This window comes from Dreissena polymorpha, chromosome 1 (assembly GCF_020536995.1).
Source record: "Dreissena polymorpha isolate Duluth1 chromosome 1, UMN_Dpol_1.0, whole genome shotgun sequence".
Classification (NCBI taxonomy): domain Eukaryota; kingdom Metazoa; phylum Mollusca; class Bivalvia; order Myida; family Dreissenidae; genus Dreissena; species Dreissena polymorpha.
In genome coordinates, this window is record NC_068355.1 from 150368498 (window position 1) to 150383905 (window position 15408).

General features: G+C 31.7%; 1 protein-coding gene across 1 annotated transcript; it reads right to left on the reverse strand.

Annotated features, from left to right (window-relative positions):
* Nucleotides 1–569: 569 nt before the first annotated feature.
* On the reverse strand, nucleotides 570–1420 carry LOC127857914 (tachykinin-like peptides receptor 99D). The gene is made up of 2 exons (XM_052394702.1): nucleotides 1268–1420; nucleotides 570–770 (listed from the first exon to the last, which is right to left on the reverse strand). Exons 1-2 carry the CDS (start codon nucleotides 1418–1420, stop codon nucleotides 570–572), a joined length of 354 nt encoding a protein of 117 aa, XP_052250662.1.
* Between the last annotated feature and the right edge of the window lie 13988 nt (nucleotides 1421–15408).

The following is a 15408-nucleotide window of genomic DNA, read 5'->3' on the forward strand; positions in this document are numbered from 1 at the left end:
ATTTATACGAAGCGCGTGAATCTTCAAATTTAATAAAAAAAACAAACATTGCAGAATTCTACCGAATCTCCATGAAGATAATCTCGCTTTTTATTTTAACGTGTATTTAACTATTATGACTTAATATAGCGAAATAGATCGAAAGTTATACCTTGATAATACAGAATAGACTCAAATCCAATAAATACTTTTATAATTCAGAATTTGAATACATACATACAACATATGGTGTTTAAGCAAATAATACATTGTTTAAAATAAAGGAAAATGTAATTTTATACGTAAACTATCATGTAAGACATAACTGTCGAGGCGCCTTTGGTTATTACAGCTTTACGATTCATCTCATAATAGTCTAAAAATCGTTTCAAATTGGTTAATTCGGACACCGAAACACTTTAACAGTTGACAAATAAAGTCGGTGAGGTTAGTGATAAATGTTGGCGCCTTATGGTTATTTAATCAAACAATCCTAAATATGCTGCAATATGTAACTAGATTAATTATACCTGAAACGCTCGCTCCAGACTATTTGTACATATTGGACATTTATTGTTAATAGGTAGCTATTACCTAGAATTCATCCACCCATAGATTATCTGGTTATACATGGAGTTACTCATGGCCATCAGATAGATGATTATGTAGATCTGTTGGATGTATTTGTATTCGGTTATAGACCTGTAGTGGCTGGTCAGCAGAAAGCACGCGTGCATTGGTAACCAGCACATACCAAATATTAGAACCACCACGATCATTATTTTAACCACCTACAAATATAAAATACGAAGCTATGAATCATTTATTATTAAACATTATATACATAACATGTACATGTTATATTAAATCATAAGTGAAAACAAACAGCGTCGTTAACTTTAAAACGTAAATTTGTAACTACATATATTAAAAATGACAGCTCTTTTTGTCCCTTACCTTTTTTAAACTTGACAATAATGTGTATCTATTATACAGACTTTAACATGTCTTTTCTTCAGATAAAGTTCCTACTTATTTTTAAATTTTATATTTTAAATAATATTTCATAAACACAAATACACTTTTAATCGTACACTACTTTTCGCTTCGACATATTGTATTTCCGAAAGCTTTAGTTCTTCACATAATAGTTTCGGCCTTGCTCTTATCTGTTCTATAAGTACAGTGCACTATAACTGGTATCTATCTTTTGGACATACCCTAATCGGATCTAATGTTAAAACATGTACTATATGTCAATTTAGTTGTCTAATAATTAGCATAATACCTTTCGTTTCGACTTGACCCTATCTGTCTGGATTGACGTCTCCTCCCCAATAGCCCTGCTTCCCCATAGCTCCATACCAACGCGCGAGTAGGCGGAGACAAGGGTGAGCAACGGTAACAGGTAGTTCAGTACAAGAAGTAGGTAGTTATACATAGAGCGTGTGTGGTAAATGTAGGGTCATTAAAACTACATCAGATGAAAACACATAAACGGTATAAAGGGAAGATTTGCTTAAAGCAGTGTCTAATCCTTATTCTTATTGTATATAACGATAGTGTTATTATAACATAGCATATTTCGACATAGTAGTTGCCAATGTATTTTTAACAGAATGCCATTATTTTTTCGGCGTAAGCTGTATTAAGCCAGCTTTTCACCTTAGCCTGACCTTTGTTAGCGTCCAATAGAATTCAAATAAAACTTCCCGCGGCCAATGTCAGATGAATCACTTCATTGACTGCCTTGGCTGATTTGAGAATACGACCAAAGCATTGGAAACATGTCCGCGTCTTTGTAACACTGTTTTACTGCGTGTTCAGCATGAAACAATTTTATATCTAATGAAAAGGCTTAGATAGAACAGTTTTACACTCAATCTCGACATCAATACAGTTTGTGCGTCCATCTTTTATTTTCAGAAGATTTTCAGCGAGAGAACGTTTGCACTTAAAGGCTATTTTCTCAGATTTAGTACTAACTTCCATATTCCTGTTAACATGTTAACATGTTAAAGTATAGAGAGCAGTGGAAGCGAAGACTCACTTTAATGCATTGCATTTCAACTCGCGAGGTATATCGGGTCAATTTGCGGCCACTGTGTGTGAATGTCAGAGTTTACATACAGGTCATCGCTGCGTCTCTACCCTATGTGTTGATCGGAGTTCGCGGCCAGGAAAATAATCGTTACATAATAAAGACGCTATAGCGTGAACTAGGTGAACTGGAATTTTCTTTAGACCAGACAGATGTTAAATGAAGATATCCAGCGATATCATATGGTATGTCAATAATAGATTCTTAATGTGTTTTACAACAATACCATGATAAATATTATTTTTAATTAATTTAACAAGAATTATGCCATCATATTGACTATTGACTAATGATTCTCGATACTGTTAAAAATCGAATCAAATAGCAACGCCAGACAAACCACTAAAACAGGTTTGTTCGAAGAACGCGCGTATAAATATTTAAAATATATACGGATACTTCGCGTGTGGCCGGTTGACTCATATGTTTTAATTTCACTTCCATTCTTCTTTTGGTTTTCTGTTTTGTATCTATACGTTTATGACCAGCAATATGTAATAATGTAAAATAAGCCGCGAAAACTCCGCATATCATCCCGTACTGCGTTTGCTGCAGCTAAGAACTGCATAGAAAAAGACATTCGCTATCTTTGATTCATTGAAGTCTTAACCTTTCATTAACTGCAACCACAAACAACGCCATATATCTTTTTTAAAGATATTTCTTGTTTAATTTCCTATAAAATGGGAAACAAAAAAGACCATACTTACATTACGAACATAGCGGAAAATATGTTAATATTATTATATTACGTGCCGAATGAAATTTAAATAAATTCGTTTGCTTTTGTCACAATTACAGAGTAATACGGTAACATTGAATGCATTTAAACGCAATTTTAGATTACACCCATATGATGTTTTAGACTGTGGTATATGAAGCATTTGACAATACCAGTTATTATAATTTTCGATAAAGCAATAAATTAACCTGAATTAAGATTCATATAGAAATACACAAACGTCGTTCTACATTTTAAGCAGCGCTTTAAAAAGAACGACACAGATCTTGATTCACATGAATAATTGACCTCATGTAACAAAGTTAACAATTGGGATTGTATATGCTAATACAGACGCAAACCTGCAATATACTTACGCTAGATCCGTTTCTTTTGGCCACGTGATAAAGCAGATCGTACCGGCAAGATTAGTAGCGTTTCAAAGTAAATTAGATTAGGTAATGCCAATGCTATGGGGAAGAGCCAGATGAAAATTATGGCCAAAATCACGTGACGTTTTGGCATGCGTGGTCGAAGCGGATACAGAATGGCGATGTATCTGAAATGACAGTAACATATCTTTATTCCATTTTCAACTTACTAAAAACAATTCAAAACTACTTGATGTGGTTAACAATGAGTAGAGTTCACAATTTATTGAGCGTGATCATTATAATATATTTTCAGATTGTCCATCGCTCTGGTTTCTATATATGTTCATAAACACATGTAAACACATTTGAAAATGCTGCCTAATAAAGACGGAAATATTAATTATAAAAATAATGTCATAATATACTTAATGTCAATTAGCTGCTGTTAGCGATTTGATGTATACCATCAATTATGTTGTGTAATTCCGTTTAACGTAAACGATATTAAAGATATAATCTTTTTACATGCATATAAGTAACGTCACTTGCATTTTTACAAATTATGTTTTACAAAATATAACATTTTGTGCGCTTCAATGGCAAGATGTGTAGATGTTTATTTAAAGTTCAATTGAGTTCGCAGGCAAGATTGGAATGGCAAATTATCTTCAGTGCTAAGTCCATATATCATGAGCTAGTATATACTATAAGTTATTAATCTATACCGTGAGGTATTACACACCATACGCTATTAAAAGCAAACATACGTATATAAATACACAGGTTTATTGCAAATCAAGTCATTAGAAAATGAGAATATCAAGTATGCTTATATGTATCTATTGAATATAATCTAATCAACAGCAAAAGTGTTAATTCAAGTGTGAGTTAACATGTGTCGATGTCGACATTATTTTAAATATGATTCATGCAAAACTATAAGAATGATAGACGAAACCATTGTTATATTAAGATAACATTATTATCATAAAAATAATAAAATTCCTAGCATAATAGTCTATACATATAGAATAATAGGAACATTATTGAGCAAAAGTCGCGACGTCTGTATTGTTTTGTTACTTATAAGCGACATGCGTACTTATGAACACCGCACGTACATACACATTTCTGATGCAAGTCACATATTGGCGGTACACAATATACATCAAAATACTGTGGAATTACATAACTTGCATTGAGTCATTAGTGTTGTTTTTTTTTATCATATCGCATCTCGCGTGAAATTAGTTTTCGCGCGTCTTACCTTTATCACAACAAAGGTGCCTAGCATCCATACCAAGTGCATAGTAGACCAGTATTGGTTTGTTCTGTCTGGATGAACAACTATTTTACTGAATGCGACCATAACGTTTCATTTAAGATTCGTATTCAAATACATGTATACCGGGTATAGGCGGCATCTGTAACCTGTATTTAATTTTCCAGCTACATTGTCAACATCAAACATATTTTCTTTTTAACATAACTTATACATGATATACATGATTGTAAAAAACAATTGACCTAAATGTTTTAAGAAAAATTCTGGGAAACGTTCGTATGTAGCAATTTATTGACATTAGAAGGTCAGTGTTTACACATTCGCCTGCTTATTGTTATATCAAGGATGAATTTTTGTTTTGCAATATTCATAAAAGAAACAATAAAACAATGTTTCATTATTTAATTTTTTACAATTAAAAGCGATCTTATAGAACGTAAAACAATATACCATGAGATTACCGATCACGCATTAATTCGTTCTATAAACAATAATTAATTAAGAAAAACTTATTTTTTTTTAAATGTGTTTTTTATGAAATGATTTGATTGTGTGTGTTGCATATGCATCGAATTTGTGTTTCGCGGATCGCTACCTCGATAATTCATATTATATATTTATAAAGTGCATTTAGTAATATTAGAAGCTTTTAATTAAGAAAACATAGATGCAAATTATGTATGTGCATGAGACTAAATGATCTTATAATCTACATCGTGAACTAAATACAAAAACTAAAACGAAATGACACTGTTCAATATTTAAACAGGAATGAAAGTCAAGAACAACTTTGCTTTTACACGCACATAAGGCTATGTTTTTATTAATTGGTATAAATTGAAACTGGAAGACATCCACACACGCTTACTTGACGGTGAATTTAAAGCGACACCGTACTTCCAAAAATGTACCTCGACATTCAATCGTGTTGACTTGTACCGAATAGAAGTTACTTTTGTTTTATTGCCATTTACATTGAATATTTCAATTAAATTTAATTTGAAAACACATACACACAAATTTTTTTTTAAAGATTATGATCATTATTTACATATAACGATTAGACAAAAATATGTTAAATCTAAATTTAAAATACTAAAATTAGATTTACTGGGGTTGATATAGGGCCCTAGGATGTACTGATACAAATTCAGTGTCGATTCGTAAAACATAGTCATTTAACCAAGGGACATGGAATGGACAGACGAATGCGACGCCGAGGTAAAGTTATGCAAATTGGACGAATGTTAAACGCACAACCAAACGATGTTGTGTTTTTTTAATTAATTTGTGTTAACGTTAACAAGCTGGTTTAAAAATTCATTAGATACGAACATTACAATAAAATAAACAAACTTCACTGTTCTATAAAGAAATACTTTACATTAAGGTTACGCTTAGCCGACCCCTTTTAGTGAGTTGCCTGAAGAATTGAGCAAAACTCGTCACAAGAGTTAATAATATATTTTGTAGTATTTTGAAGGCGTGCAAACATCTACATTGATTAAATAAACCTTCATTGTTTTTCGCAAAAGGAATGAACGAACTCAAAATTTTGGGCGTCGTGGGCGAGCTTAGAACGGAAGTATGTTTGTCCATTAGTAAACGAACATCATTATGATATCATTTATATTAACGTCGTTTGCTAATTCATCGGTTTACCATGGTACGCAATCCATCTTGATATGATATATTATATAAAATGATGTAAAAGGATATATTAACTATAGTTTATGTTCTGTATTAAATTATAAATGCAATACTTTACATATTGGTAACTAGCCAAACAAGACCTTCCGTATGTTTGCAATTATTGAAAGGTTTATAATACACATGTTTATCAAAAGGGGTGCACACAGTCAATATCAAAACCAAAGTTAACTGATGCAAAATACTAAGATAGATTCTGTTTCGCACTTTGAATTTTAAATACAGGATTTCAGAAGATGTTTATAGACACATTGATATATGAATTAAATGTTAAGCAATTAATAAATCGGTTACTTCAATATTAGATAATATATACATTAAATGGATTTCATAACGAGAATGTTGATCAGATTGCACATACCGTTATGCACAGAAGATACTATTGTATTAGGGCAGTAGTACTGCTTATAAATACTGATGGACCATGTTGCAGATTAACCAAACATAATGAAGCTATTGATTTGCGTCACAATTGATTCAATGATAGATGTAATTAGATTTTAAGTGAATTTGTCTACCGACTGCAAAAGCGAGATATTCCTGACACTCGATGTTTGTGTCATGTGTACTTATGTTTGTTGTACTCTATGACGGACACATGACACATGGATTGTGTTCGATGTTTGCATAAGCCAAATAAATGCAAATGTCAAGTATATATATTTGATATCATTTGGGTTTTTTACAACGTATTTACCTATTAACAAATCATAGCATGTCACATATTTTGATATAGCAGAGCAATGTAAATGCTTGATGATTGGCCGTGTTCTTAATTCATATAAGACATCAAGTGTAAGTGAATAACGTATGTATTGAACGTAGTAAATGTAGTCACATTTAGAATTGTCGTAAGCAGTATTACTCAATGACGGACAAATTATACATGGTTTATGTAAGTTATATAGATTAGCGAAAATAATTAAAAAATTAATTAAATATATTTTGCAATTCTTTGTATATACCTTTTATTCATGCGTTTTAACTATGCAATTCGCACCATATACTGTTTTCCGGGCAAAATATGCGTCTATTTCCTGATGGTTTCAATACTTGTTTGATTTCAACTGCAAATATTTACAATAAGCATTTTTGGTGTTTCGCCTATATGACGATGTAAACTAAACAAATGTCAATAGCGCGCATGTGCATCAAAAAGGCTCCGAAAGGTTTGCACACAACAGCTTCTTTTCACGTTGAAATTAGTTTTTTGCGAATTTATAACTCAAAACAAATAAAGTAATGCTTTGTAGATTGTATATTTGCAATAATCAGACAGTTTAATCATTAACGTACGCTTCTTATAAATTTGATTTGGGATTTTGGTGTGGATGTGTACTTCATTTATTTTCCCTAGAAAGCAATCGCATGTGTTTTGGACTTTCAATATAAAAATATTATTTTTCTGTATTATATCCCCTTTTTAAACACCATTCAAACCGTCCTTATAATGAAAACGCTTTTTAAATGCGAACATTAGTGAAAAATACACATAGTTTATAACGTCCGGAAAATACTACTGTCCGGTAAACACTCGCCAACTAGTATTTAAATACAACTGAGCAAACTAAAAGATCAATGATCGGCCAAGTTACTAATTCACATGTCTGCTTCTAACGGGTTACTTTGGGAGTTTTAGTCTGTTGGCGATATGTATTATTTTGCCAAATGCTCTGAAAAAAACAAACATTGAGGGGAGCAATTTGAAATTCAGCCAATCGAATTTGAACTGTAGGAATTTAATTATGTCGTGTTTCATTAAGTTTCTTTGTAATTATGCAGTATTGTTTAACATATTGAGGTATGTAAAATGTTGATTTGTTTACTGTTCTACATAGAAAAATTCCTCTTTAGTTATATCTGTGGCATATAAGCATGTTTGTATATTCGTTTTTACATATTGCCAATGTACTTGGCGTGTTATAGTAATTGTATATATCATTTATTGTAAAATGAGTTAATTTGTTCGCACGAGACAACACTTAACTAACACATTTCACATATTTACACTCAGATTTATGTTGATTATATACGTTTGGGATCGTTCAGGAATACATTTAGCATTGTTCAAACATACAAACGATATAGTTAACACATTATACTACACAGATGCACCACTGATATAGATACAAGTAGAATAATACAGTAGTGTTTCAATATGCTTAATATGCAGCTCCATGTGGAAAATACTCACAAAATACAGCGAACAAAACATAAGCAAACGCAACACAAAATTGCTTTCTATATGACGCTATTTCCAATTTTACGTTTTGTGTCAGGAGCTATTTGAATTATTGTGATACTTTTAAATATAATTATTCCGGCATTCTATACCGTTGATGTCAGTACATAAATCCATCAGAAAACACCACAGGTCGGTTACATCTCCAATTAACAACCCTTTAGTAACAATGGAGACGCATGTCGCCATAAAACAGTTGTGAACTTTTAACAGAAAACTTGATACTGATAGCACATGCAGTTTTATGACGTTAATACGAAGTTAATGGGGAGATACCTTATGAAACATGCATATTTGATGAATGACGTTAAGAGGATACAAAAACACACATTTAGAGTGTTTAGTATTTTATGTTAAAAGACGTTAAATATATGTGATTAACAACTCTTATTAACTGTCTCACTGCAACGGCTCACATCACAAGCGTACTATACCGAAACAAATAAATATCATATCCATACGTGGTTATTGCTTCTGCATACTATATTTAAATGTACCTAGTAAAATTCAAGTGAAATACATAGTGGTCGTTTTAATGGGTCGTGTATTGTAACAAATAAGGGCTGAGATACAGTTACAACACACTTGTGTTAAAATGACAGAAAACAAATTAACGAAGTTAATCGGAAGTGCATTAATATATATATATATATATATATATATATATATATATATATATATATATATATATATATATATATATATATATATACATATAATTATAACACATGTGCAAAGTGCGAATTCTAAAATCATCAATTGTATAAACCAATTAACCATTACCTTTGTGGTAATTACAAAGACACTTTAACTACTTTATGTCACCGTGTAGACATTTAGTTATTCTTCTAGTCGACAAATGTTGTTTTTTTAAATAGCAAAGCCGTAAACAATATAAAAAGAATGTACCGATTTGTGTCCGAGATTCCATTCTCATTTGTCCACTCAATTGATGGCAACGCATTCTTCATCCAAATAACATCAAGAGTTGTTTTAATAAATAAAAGCACTGTAGTACAATTAGAATAACGTGAAGCTTTTTGAAGTTGTAGAACAAAACAGTGCACAACGATTACACAAAAAAACTGTTGTCGTTCACTTCAAAGCAGTGTGTTTAAACCGGCTTTAATTAGCTCCAATAATGGTATATAGTTATTTATTTAACATTTAAGTAAGAATGATAATATATATCGATTCAAATTGTAAAGCAGTAATATACATACGTTTCAATTAATAATCATTTTACTACTCATTGATAACAGAGAGACCAGAGCACCAAAATTTTCTTATTTTTCTATGCAGTTTAACATCAGCGCTTGTGAAAAAATGGAATATAGTATTGTGATTTTTGTATGTCTTTAATAATGGTTAATTAAACTAGAATAAATAAACATCCCGCGAATGTGTATTATGTGCGTAATGTCAGTAATTGGAAAGTATGACGAATAAACAACAAATGCTATATATGGTACTAATTACATACTAATAATGTTTTTTTTTAATACCTATTACCTGCCATATTGGTTGTGTGTTTGGCTGTTGTTCATCTGACACTTAAATATTTGTATTTAATAAAATTAATATTGTATAGTCTTATGAAAATTACTCCTATTGGCATGCAACAATATCATTCATTTCTAAAAGAATATATGTTTTAACATCAACATCTCTTCGAGCAACTTCTAATTATGCTATAGATTGCATTGTATTTATTTAATATGAGGTCGACCAGTATATAAGAAGGCATGTGTTGTTTGACAAGTTAAATGCAGTATTAATTATCGCATATTGAAAATATAATACATAATAATAAAATTAATATTGCTGAAGTTTTTACTGTAAACGTTGAGATACTTACGATATTGTCTTTTCCCACACGTTTTTCGTCCGTATAAGGAATGAGTGATAAACTCTTGTACACACGAGTTCTATTGGACGAATGTAAACGTATTTTTCTCAGATTCCCCGAGCGTGCTATTGAAAGTTTTGCAAAGAGATATAAATGACGATCTATTTTTTTTTAAATAAAGCATCTGTTAAAATCCGCGTTTACGCAGTTATATCACATCCCTTTAAGTCACTCGCATTTGTAAAACAAACCTTTTATTAAGACTAGAATATACACTTTCAATAAAAATCACATTAAGCGGATTTCTGCAGAATGACCCTATTTTGAATTAGTTGAGAAAGGTTTATCGCATTTGTCGTTTAAGTTACCTTAGTGTGGTCGATTCTTATATCATTTTCCTTGATTTTATTTGCTTGTAATTTACCGCAACGATGGAGAGTATTAATATTTGTATTTACCAGGTTGATTGATTTGATAATCTTTACAAATTATAACCTAATGTTCTTTACACTGCTAATTCGTGTTTATGGTTCATTTACGGGCGTATTATATGGTTATCAATCTATGTTGAAAAGAAACACAAAACATGTACATACAATATAAATAGCCAATAGGCACAGATAGCAAATGAGCAACAGTTGCGTTCGATATTGTCGAATGAGACAATTCAATAAGTAATATGCATAAACTGAGTGTTTTAGAAAGTATTCCATCAATGCCAAATGAATATCTTCCCCATTCCAGCCGTATGCAAGCATGCATGTCTGAACGGTGGAACGTGCACAGCAACTGATAAGTGTGAATGTCCAGAGAGATTCAAAGGATCGTACTGCGCAATCTGTAAGCTAACCATTATAGAAGAATAAATGTTAACAACTTTGAGATGTATTTGCTGCATTGTAAGGAACGTCATCCAACTTGTGCACTTTGCGAGACTGTTCGAACAGTGTGGTTAACCGTTTACACAATCGATAAATAAATGCTACATTCAGTCGTGCCGTATTTGTATTTGGTTGAAGGTGCATTTTTATTGATAGTATTCTGTTTTCAATATCGTTGAAGTTGATATACCAGCTGGTTGTGCTAAACCTGAAGGCAATTTAGTTAATCTGAAGAAGCAGTCCTATGACAACGGTGAGACAATCAGGATAACCGATAGAAACTATGACAGAGAATACCTGCCGAGTTCCGGTGACACGACACTTAGCTGTAAAAATGGCCACTGGTGTGATAAAGATAGCTGTGTGCCAGGTCTGTATCAGAATTTACATTCCCCCAAAATGTAGTCAGTATTTATCTCGACTGTTTATGTAATACTTCAATTTATGCTACCCATGCATTTGTCGACGAGTGTGTCATAAATATAATAGCAGGTTACTGCCATATCATTTTACAATATATCTGGTGCGGCTAAGAATAACATAACAACACGGCTTGCCGAATCAGTTTTTAGTAATGCTGAGCCTGATATTTAACACCACAATAGGGAAGTAATCTGTTTTTCTGTAGTTCTACGCCCGATTTTGTAAAGTACACAATGAGATGTATAGAGAATATTATTTGAGTTTTGGATAAAGATCAAGTTTATCATGCGAGGCTTAGAACCATGTTAACGCGAGGCTTGCGGAGCGGTAACATGGTTCGAGCCGAGCATGATAAACTTGATCGTTATCCAAAACTCACATAATATTCTATTTATCCTATTATTTCCTCCCTTTTTCCATTAATAATTATAAAATATCGCATTTTTTGACGATTTAGTCTTACCGTAATTGACAAAAACATTATTTTTTTAAGCCTTTCTTAAATGGGCTAAGTTTGACCTCCAATATAGTACTTTGGGTAAATTTTATACTTCATGTAATTGTATATAAAAACGTATTTATATCTTTTTTACATGTTTTTATACATTTGAACAGTTTATATTCTATCAAATTCTTAATTTGAAATAATCATTTCATAAGCAATTGGGAATAACTATTGTATTGTGTCGTTATACACTAATGTTTCTTCCACCTTATTCACGTATCTTGAATACTCGTACACGATTACAAATGACACTTTGTTGTAACTTGTTTACGTCCGTTATTCATTTGCAAACACATTTTCTAAAATTGATAATATGATGGACAAATGCATGCATCTTTTAATATGTTAACGTACATGTAATGCATGTATCACCGGTACACATAGGGTGCTACCTTATCGATCGATTTATTTAGGGTACATATATGAATATTCTTAAATCAACTTAAAGCTGATTATTTGTGTTTTGGTCACCAAAGTTCGGTTTATCTGATAAGGAGAACCAACAAATATTGGGTTTCGTAACCGATCCTTTTGTTCGTCAAGTATCATATATGTTATAGAAAACACTAATTAAGTGCAAATTTCAATATTCTTTTTTGCGGGTATATTTTTACAGTTATGTCACCGGAGCTTTTATCATCTCGATCAAAACTGCGTTTAAAGATTGATCATTTACCTATATATAAATATTTATATTTATTTTGCGTTTATACTCGACACTTATGAATAATTTCACATGTTACAATTAAGATGTTGTTGTTGTAGCTACCGATTATAAAATACGCGTTGTTACTGCTGATAAACATGGAGCTGGTACAGACGGGAACGTGACCATAAGGATGAAAGGAACACATAGGGAGACTGGAATCAGAGAGCTTTCTGGATGGTTCGAACGAAAAAGCATCGATGATATTAACAAGTTCCTTCCTGATGATGGAAATGTACGTTTTATTAATAGGTGTTTATTGACTTCTCGTTGTAGTTACTTTTCTCTCAAAACAGAGTAAACTATTGTAAATAAATAAACAGATATGTTTGGAACTTGATATAATTGTAAAAATAAGTTTTTCCTTTAAATGAAATAGCATATATATTGAAATGTTAGATCTATATTAAGATGATACACATACGCTTAGGTTCGGTATATTAATTAATAGCCATCGTTCATAAAACTGTACAATGATGGATAGTAGTGCACATACATGAATTTATAAAACGTACACAGTCAACCACATGCGTATACATTTTTTGTCCGACAACATGACAAAGAGTAGCAGTGTATTTTCCGTAGAAGACTAATATTGCATTTATCACGAAAATAATCAATGCGAGCACTTTGCAAAACACGACCGTTTTATGTTTTGTAGCGTTATATTATATTTGTCAAGTTGGGAATCGGATTTTTAAACCGATTGTTCATTTACACTGATCATGACATTTGTAACATCTATTAAAGCAAATATCTGTCGTCGAATACCTTTTGAAAAATGACAATAGCTTCACATACGTGAAAATGGACACGTGATTTTGTTACGTGGTGTGCTGGTGATTTTGATCTTTACTTCAGATCTTAGCAATTACTATTGGAGTTACTCGTCTCAACATGTTTAATGACGGGTGGATACCCAGCAATGTGACTGTGCACGATGTAAAGCGAAATCAGTTCTACTTGTTCGAACATGATGAAACTGAACTGGACAACAAATCAATAACACTTGCTCGGAGAGGTAATTTTTATATTTTTAATATTTTATTTTTTACAACCGACGTATAGTTATCAGGTTTTAACTGTATTTATATTTGTAAAAATATTAGATTGAACTATATATCAATTATAGTAAATAGTCTTACTACATTCAGTATATATGACACTTATTTAAACATTTTAACTGTTCCGTGATCGCAAACTGCCACAATCGATCCTGAGGAATATCTGTAGACACAGTCTAATACGTAAATTCATATTTTCTGTTTGAAAACAAATTTGCAATTGGAATGTACATTCTGGTAAGTATAATATAGTGTATATAAGATAACATTTTGTTGACCGAGTACAATATTATAGTTCCTGTATCAATCATAATATTTGTGTTTGTTTCAGCATGTATCACGGTGGAAAGGGGTTATCTTACAGGAGAACGAGGACCAACTTATAAGTACAAACATGATATGAATACGATCTTTGGATGTATGATGTTTTGTTTAGAAAATAACTGTGTTCAAGCAGAGTACTGGAGGGGCGATAGGTAATGTGCAATTAATACTAGTGCAACGAGACCGTTAAGAGGCAGCAGAGATGATGCATTTCTTGTGCTAACACGGTGTGATTACGTGACAATCTAGTGCATCCACACAACAAATATGTAATGGCATAATTAGATAAAAATAATAGAACATATTCCTCTCTATAAGATCAATTATACAAGGAGTTGATCTTATTGACATTAATTTTACATTATCTTTGACGAGTCTGTCTGAATAATATGGCTAATTGTTGTATTGCATTTGAATGACAAAACGAATTAAAAATTAACTATTCTGCGTAAATGTATATTCGTGATTATTGTTTTACTTCACTGTTGAAACGTCGTTAGCAGAAATGCGTCATATTGTATTTAATGTAACACTCTGAATCCGGTGTTACTAAAATATTTATTCTTGGCCAAAATTTGTTGTGTTGTGCTTTTTTGGAAAAGGGTATAATGCGTAAAAACTCATGAAATAGACTAAAAAAAGTCTTCTGTTTTGCGTTATTATTTGCATGTGTTCCTTTGACAATGTTCTGAGTGGTTCAATACATAATGAAACATTCTATTAAATTAAGCTTTTTCCACGTCGAAAACTTCATGTGGGACTTTATTTTACTTTATTAAAAAATGTTAATAATATTTATTCACATAGCATGTACTCATGTGTCTTTAAACAGAAAAAATACAGCGTAAAAATAAAACTTTGAAAATGTATGTCTTTTTTTTCTTATTTAGTTTCGACAATGTGATATGAATAATTGATACATGTAAAATTTTGTCGAGATACGTGTAAACACGTATTCAAAATAATTAATTGTACGAAATGGTTTGTTCATCCCAATAAACTAAACATTATGAGCTATATAATTTAATTTAGAGAATACATGATTGGTGCCGAGATGGAGAGGTAAAGAAAAAGAAAATAGGGCGAGCTTTAGCGAGCCCTATTTTCTTTTTCGGGCCGAACCGGCTAAACTTTCTCCATCTCGGCACCAACCATGTTTTCGATTTATGCTGCTTCATTTAAATTATGTCTTTAACACATTTTATCAAATCAATTTATCAAATAAACTCATGTGCAGACGCCGG

What these genes read in the sequence shown, in the direction of transcription:
- LOC127857914 (XM_052394702.1), bottom strand. Translation starts at nt 1,420, where the DNA reads ATGTATAACTACCTACTTCTTGTACTGAACTACCTGTTACCGTTGCTC. An exon ending in GGGTCAAGTCGAAACGAAAG is followed by an intron (nt 771 to 1,267) that starts GTATTATGCTAA and finishes TTATATTTGTAG; the next exon opens with GTGGTTAAAATAATGATCGT.